Source organism: Phaethon lepturus, unplaced genomic scaffold, assembly GCF_000687285.1.
Source record: "Phaethon lepturus isolate BGI_N335 unplaced genomic scaffold, ASM68728v1 scaffold31829, whole genome shotgun sequence".
NCBI classification, from domain to species: domain Eukaryota; kingdom Metazoa; phylum Chordata; class Aves; order Phaethontiformes; family Phaethontidae; genus Phaethon; species Phaethon lepturus.
Genome location: NW_010566145.1, coordinates 5063 through 13055, shown reverse-complemented (window position 1 = coordinate 13055; position 7993 = coordinate 5063). Strand labels below are relative to the sequence as shown.

Below are 7993 nucleotides of genomic sequence, written 5' to 3'. Positions count from 1 at the left end.
GGAACAAACACGAAAACTACAAAAAAACCCCACATGCATCAACAGCAATATAGCCCAGACCACACTACTGACACTTGTGTCTTCATAGAAGTCCTCCAAAGATAACTTCAGTTATAAAGTATGTCTAATCAATCTATAAGGTGAGACATGATGTCTGTGGAATACTGCCCGGTTGAAACAGACAATTAGATGAAGAACAAAAGCTAAACAAATTATTGTCGGGAAAACTCAAACTAGACTCTTAAAAATATACCATCACAGAGGTACTCGGATGTCAGTAGCTGCGAGATTTGCAAAGGATGTTGTTTGATCAAATGGCATTATACTTTGGAAAAGCTGCAAGTCATTAACTGATTTGCCACCTTGTTCTGCAAAAACATGACCACCTGTGTCATATACAGGGAAGCCAGAAGAGCTTTTTGGTGGAGTTTTTTGGGGTGGGCAAAGGAACAAAATACTTTTGCTCAGCTGCAAACTAACCTAAAATAAAGATACAAAACCATAGACCAAAACTAAGGGTTTATTCCATTTCCAAATGGCAGTATGTAATAGCTACTGTTTAACTTAAAGTTACTTTTTAATTCCTCTATAGTAAACATGTTTCAAGATGCTGAAGAACTTAGTTACACTAACTGGCTACTATTTTCTGTTGTATTTGTTTTAGTATTTGATGCAAAGAGATGTAAATACTCTTGGGCTCAAAAAATAAAGTTTCCTATAGGTCAGGTTCTCCTGCATTCTCCCACAGCTTCTTTTTTTATTTTTTGGACCACAATGAGATACAGCTCTTACAACTCTGCCTCAGTTTCTACACTTGGAAAAGCAGTTAATTACGCTTACTAAAAAGTGGCAATAATAAGTCACTTAAGAATTTGCAGCTCAGGCTGGGCATCCCAAATTTGAAAATCAGTATCTCTTAGTTCAGAAAAGTCTTAATGGGCAACTCCATTCCCAATCCATTCACATTAACACACACAAATACTTACCATAGGGAAAAAACGTATTATATTCTCAACTGGATTATCTGCAATATCCAAGACTAAATACCTACAATGAAAACAGTTGCTATGAGTACACAATAACACCAAGTTGCTGCCACCTGTACACGTACAGCTGATTCAGCCCTGCTACAATACTTAAACCTGCAGAAGGAAGCCAGCACTACCCTCCTGGCTTCACTTTTTGGTCTGAGCTCCAGAACATCTACAAACAAGCAACCTCTGGGGCTGTCCTAACAAGGAAGTAAGAGAGGAACCTTCTCCAACATCCCCTGACAAAATCACCTCTCAGAGTGGAGCAATTCACAAGTATTATGCTACACGTGACTCAACTTTGAGATCTGTGTACTACATCCTTACATGCTCCCCATCAGTTTACAAACTGGGCTAGTGTTCTTTCCTGGGACTCTACGCAACTTTTTCAGAGGTACAAGCATTCTGATTAAGTTACCTCAAACGTTTTATTAGCAGGACAAACTGTACTCAGAACTTACAACTTTAAAACTGAAGACAGTCACTGTAAACTAATGGATACTTCTCATTTGCAGTGCTGTTTCTGTCTAGAATTGAATGGTTTCTGTCTGGAAACTTCATGGTTTGGATTTAAGAGTCTTCTTATACCTTAGCACATTTTTCAAATACTTTTGACAACGTGAAAATATTTGGAAAGAACACTAACACAAAAAAATCTCATTAATATGGAATAAGGCATTTAAAAGTAAGATCTTTCATTGTTTGCAGTTCTGCATGTTATGATCATTTCTCACCTAAATAACTGTTGGAAGTTTGGTTTAATAAAATTTGCTTCAATGTTTTGCCGTATGCATATTACATGGGTTATTCCATGTTTCTGAAGTATAGGTAGCTGTGGAAAAAGAAAAAAACAGATTTTTAAATTAGTGAATCCATCTATTGCACAACAATAAAAAGAAAAGCTATACTTAAATACACAATAGGGCCATATTACGTCCTCAAGGAAAATCGGAGCTCGTTTTCTAATATTCATAGCATAGTGTGAAAAATTTTGTCTTTCAAAAAGACAAACCAACCATTAGGAGCTGCAAGAAAAAGCATTCCTAGCAATGATAAAAGGAACAGGCAATAAGGAAGGCATTCAATGAACTTGTTTGTCTCTGCCCACATTACCTGAAATGGCAAGTCCCTACATGATGCAGTATCCAGATAGCAATTGATTCTTGCTGGAATCAGACCACTGGAAGTAAGATCATTTAAACTATGAGGTAAGCTTGAAGATACAATTTTTCTCCTGACGCAACCCTTCAGCTCACAAGATTGTCACGGAAAACAGAGTCTTGCAAGTGTCAACGGCCCCTGCGTGTGCCACAAGTGGTAGTTCAGATTTGCTCTGGAAGGAGGAGGCATTGACACCAGCCCCAGTCAGATAATCCTGCAGGCTAAAAGGACCATCCCATAAATGTACCAGGTATTACTTCTACTCTGACATGTTTCAGGTTCCAGTTCAGGACTGCAACCAAATTTGCACCTGTATGGATAACACTTAAACATACCGCCAAAGTAACAAATCACCACGGCAAAGTTTCCATATGAAACACTATTCTAGAAATCATACCTTGCTTTTCATAGCTGAAGAATATGGGCCTAAAAATAACCCAGGTAAAATTTCCTAGGGGACAGAAAAACAGACATTTAATACCAACTCAAAATTATTTTAAATAATACATTTCATTCAACTCAGACTATGGCCATGGAAACAAGTAATTTAGATATTAGTGAGAGGTGTGTTATTAACTGTCATTTATAACAGAACGGGGGGGAAAAAATCAGTTTGGCAAAATAAAAGAAACATGATCTTTATGCAGGAGATCTTGTTTTGGAACAGGAATCAAGCCCTTTATTTGGACTAAGTTCCAGTTTCATTACTACATTTTACCCAGCTCCAGATCAAATGAAGGGAGCTCTAACTTTGTATGTAATCGTGTTGTGCAATTAATTCCAAATCGCTCCCACGGAAAAAGTTACATGCATTGCAAGCCTCCTAGCTTTGTTCTACTAGTAGGAAAATATAAATTTTTAACCATTTATCTGTCCACCAATAAAGACATGTAGGTCTGTAGATCTTATCTTGTGCAAATATTTGGCTGACACCATGGTAGGAAAATTTTAATTGTCCAGAGCTCCTACTTGAAAACACTTACCTCCAACGAAATTTAAATTAAAAAGCAAGGCTCCAATACATTTTTAGCAACTATCTCCTAAAAACATTCATGAAAACAAAAATATAGTATTTTGGAGATTCTGAAGAGAAGATGATAATTTTTTTTTTGTTTTGTTTTTAGTACTTGCACAACACAGATCCAAGCACACCTGCACTCTAAGCTGGCAATTCTCACACATCTCTCCCATGGTGCTGCCTGACACTTCACCCTAAAGACTGATTTTGATACCAGCTCTTTTGTAGGGCACTTTCTTTTTCTTACTGAATGCACCATGGGTTTTGACTCAAATGGTAAATAAGAGTGTGTCATACCTGCATCTCTCTCCTCATGGGATAGGTCCAATCCTTAAAATAAAACAAAAAATAATTATATAGGAACATAAAGGGAAAAACAAATTCATTCAGAGATCTTATGGAAAAGAATCAAAATCTATTTTCTGCAGAAAATCATCCAACTCAATCTATCAAAACTGTCCAGAGCAAATGCCAGGATCAACATTTTCATCCTTTGCTTCATTTTACAGAATTGCCAAAGCTGAACAGAAAAATGCTCAGGCAGATTCTATTCCTGTCTTTCCTTCTTTACAACTCCCACTGTCCTCTATTAACAGGCTCTTACTCATTCTTTGACCCTCACACATGAAGGAGTTGTATCTGAAATCAGTTACCAGCTGGAGGAAAAAAAAAAAGGAAATAGTCAAATATATCAAATAAAATAGACTGCATACATTTATTTACATAATTTTTGTTGGTTGCTCCACACACACCGGCAGCCAAGAAAAAAAAAACCCACAACTTTGCCATATGTCCTTCTTGTTGATGTTCCAATCTCCTCAAAACTATGGCAAAGTTGAACTCTAAATTTTCAACATCTGAAGTGAGATCAGGATTAACACCAAGAAAGATCCAGGACCTTAAACCGCATTATTGTCCACCTTAGCACCTGCAGTTGTACCAGTAGCACCAATTTCACATTAACCACCTTTTTACTAAGACACACAAGAAAAATCCAGTGCTTCCCCCAGACACACACAGTTACGCAACAAGGTTTTGCTAGCTCCTGTTAGCGGAATTAGAAAGAATTTTAGTACCAGTAAAGTTATTCTGAAAACCACTTGAATTGAATCTGGGACAGCATTTCTGAGAAAGCAAACAAACATTAAGCCACTCAACTCTTCGAATACTACCTAAAATGGTAGTACAAACAGGGAAATAAAATACACTTAAATGGCCTTTGCTGAAGACATAGGGAGGTAAGCGAAGTTACTTCTGCATGTTCCAACTGTAATAATAAAAGCTCCTGGCACTAGAAAGTAGAAATCCTTGTGACAAAAGGATGATATTTACAGAACTGTATCATTTGAAGGTTGACCTAAGAGTGTTTTAGCATAATCCCATTGTCTCACTGTGTATATGAAAGCATAATTCATTCACCAAAAAGCAAGATGACTCCAGTTTTATCCAAGCATAAAAACAATATTATGAGAAATAAACTCTGAAAAGCTTAAGCTACACTCCAGGAGTATACAAGTGCTTAAGTGGGTTTATTACTCTATTTATATACTTGTAGAGTTTAGAAGTCTTAATCTGGAGCACAAAGAAAACACAAATTCATCACTACTTTCGTCAAGGGGACTTAGCAATACATTACAAATATTCCTTTCAAATGCATGAGAAATAGGAAATTGCGTTAGTCCCAACAGCTGTAAGCTGTGCAAAATAAGTAGGCAATAATTCATCAATATATAGTCCAAAGGAAATGAAACTCAAAAGACAAGAGGTGCCATAGATGTTCTGAACAAGAAAAAAAAGTCAGTATTGGCTCCAGACATTAGTCTTCAGTGTTCTTCAAGAAGCCGAAAAGGTACAGTTTCCAATGGGATTTAGTGTACAAAATAAATATCTGAAAGATGATGTCTCAGATTAAACGTTTTCTTTATACAAGTACACCAACTACTGAAAGAGTGATTCTGGTGATTTCCTGACAGCCCTTCAAGGCTGTTAAAACTAACAATGCAAGATTATTCAAATACTATGCAAAATTATGTAAAAAATAATCTATCAATGCAGACTGAACCCAAGCAGCAGTCTCATTTTAAGGAATTCATTCATCAACCAGGTTTTCCACACTGTTGGAAGCACCCAGCAGACAAATAATAACTGAAAGTTTTTCTTCTTATCAGACCAAATACAAGAATTCTGCTAAGAAAATGACAAATGATGCTAGAGTTGGATAGAATAACAGCACTCCTGGCTGTTACTCCAAGTATTTGGTAGGTTCTACAGAATGAGTGACAACTCACTGGAAGAAGTGATCTTCAATACTCACAAGACAAAAGTAAAGACAAGGAATGCAAACACGTCACACAATCCCAAAACTTTAAAGAGGAGCCACTCGCCTCTGACAGATCTTCCCAAACTAGACTGTGATTCACTGACGGACAACTTTAAAAGATACCTCAGCTTTTTTTGCTGAGGGTGTTCACAGCACCTATCTGCCGTATTTTGTATTTGCACAAATTAAATGCCAGGAACTATCTAAAGCGCTTCAACTACTGTCCCAGAATGGAGCGACCAGCAAGAGAAAAGAAAATAAAGTATGTTTAAACCCCCCCTTCCCCATCCACAGCCAATCTCCAGCTGAAATAAATTGAAGATATGAATGAATCGGCGAGACTTGTTTACACTACAAAGAGCTTCTCAGTAACCAATATCCAAACTACATCGAGTTACTCTGCCAACAGTTATGGTTATTTTGTCAATATTTTGCCACAGCTACACCTGTTCTTCTTGAGAAGAGTTTAATGGCAAAAAAACTAACACCTTACACTGACATGTGCAAATGCATGTAGATGTAGACTTTTTCCTGAAAGTGCAACCTTGGCTAGGACTTTAATTAAAGCATTGATAATATGAATTTTATATTAACAGCCCCAACATTGAGACTTGTCTTTGCTCAACATCTGCACAAAAGCAAAGACCATGGTTTTAAACACAGCACCACAACATACCTTATGCAATCTGTGTATGCCTCAGCAGAAGGAATGTAGTGAAACAGATACACACGTGACATCACTTAACTGGTTCCTAACTAATAGTTCAAGTCTGAAGACCCATTTAATTTTCACATATAAAACATATATCCTAGCCGGTCCTTACCAAAACTCAGCTTTGGTTGAAAGGCAATCCGCAGTACTGCACTTTCATTATGATGGCTAAGCTGCTGCTGCCTTATAAATAGTAGAGCCTGAAACCACAGCTACCCTAAATGAAGGAGGAAGCTCTCAAAGGTGTTGAAAACACCACCAGTAAAATAAATCAAATCAGTAGTTTAAAGAAGAATCCAACATCAGCAAGTATCTTTCCTAGATTTTAGCTGCTGCTCCTTATCTGCTCAGCATCACTAGGCATCAGCCACCAGCTACAACGACACTTTCCCTGCTTTCAAGACCATTACTCAAGTCCTTTGGAAAAGCTGCACACAAATCCCAGTAACACCTTCCTGACCACTCCGGGTTTCTGACCCTTTTCCAACACTCAGACAGCTCTTTTATTGTTGATTAATAGCATCACCTACCTTTCTGTACAGATTTCTCTTCCCATGACAATTCATCACAGGAAGCCTTCTGCATGATTGATTGCTCCTTGCATACCTCAAGAATCTAGGGCTGTCAGAATCCTCTTGCCTAAGTTTGTTTCCCTGTCTAGTAGAATATTCATATAAGTTATAACACTCCAAAGTCTCTCCTCCAAACCTGGTACAACGTTCTTCCACAAGCTGTGAAATCAAAGCTGAAGACAACTGTTACGGCAATGACAGCCACACATTCTGCTGACCTACTTCAGTTCCTTCATCTGCTCTGGCCAACTATCTCTTGGCTATGACTCTGTACCACTCTGCACAGGAAATTAAAATTACAGCTAAACAGTGTTAGAACAGTCAGAGGGCATGATTATATTAACTGCCAATACTACCATCACTCCCCCTTAGCAGGCTATGGCTTGGGTTGTGGATGGGTCCCCATCCCCTGACACAAAAGCTTTATGCTTAATTCTGAGGGAGTTTTAAGTTTAATTTACACCACAAAATGAGATCACATCTTGGTTTTGAAAGTATTTTAGACAGTATTTTGAAAAAAACACTCCCAGCTGATACAGTCCAACAAAATTGGGGGAGCGTTATCATTGAAGACTTGCACGAGAATAAAGCTAGTTACACCAATGGTCTTTGTAAAATGGAACAAACAATCATCAAAAGAAATAACGAAATACCGAAGTAGTAATAGAGCATACTCATTTGACACCCTTTAATAAGAAAACAGACAAATTAAATGAAGTACTGCAAACATATTCAAGAAAAATACTTGAATATTACTGAAAGCTGTCATATCTCACTGTGAAAGATGTTATTCTAAGGGTCTCAAAACTAGCTACAAACAAGAATGGAATGAAATGAAAGGCTGTGTCTGCAGTTTCAGTCATGCTTCATGTTCTTGGACAGTTATTCCAGTTAGAAGCATTTTTTTATATACATAGAATTATTTCAGTTGGAAGGGACCTACAACAATAATTTAGTCCAACTGCCTGACCACTTCAGGACTAAATATATATACTTTTTTTTCCCCCAGGTAGAAGTCCTAGTGCAAGTATAAAAAATTAAACCCAGCCTTTTTGTTCACTCAAGATGTGGGCATGCCACTAACAAGAACAGAGCTACGCTAACAAGGTTAAGGAAGGCTTTGACAGTAGTGCTAACCCAAAACAACAGCTGGTTAAAGGGTGAGGTTACATTCTTACC

At 37.5% G+C, this 7993-nt stretch overlaps 1 protein-coding gene across 1 annotated transcript in view; it reads right to left on the bottom strand.

The window, feature by feature from the left end:
* Nucleotides 1–6808, bottom strand: part of STYX (serine/threonine/tyrosine interacting protein) — a 10829-nt gene extending 4021 nt beyond the window's left edge. The window contains exons 1-5 of the mRNA XM_010295395.1: nt 6773–6808; nt 3508–3540; nt 2590–2643; nt 1766–1863; nt 987–1047 (exon numbers count right to left, since the gene is read on the bottom strand). Of these exons, the coding sequence (XP_010293697.1) occupies nt 987–1047; nt 1766–1863; nt 2590–2643; nt 3508–3540; nt 6773–6808 (282 nt within the window). The remainder of the gene's footprint in view (nt 1–986; nt 1048–1765; nt 1864–2589; nt 2644–3507; nt 3541–6772) is intronic.
* Between the last annotated feature and the right edge of the window lie 1185 nt (nt 6809–7993).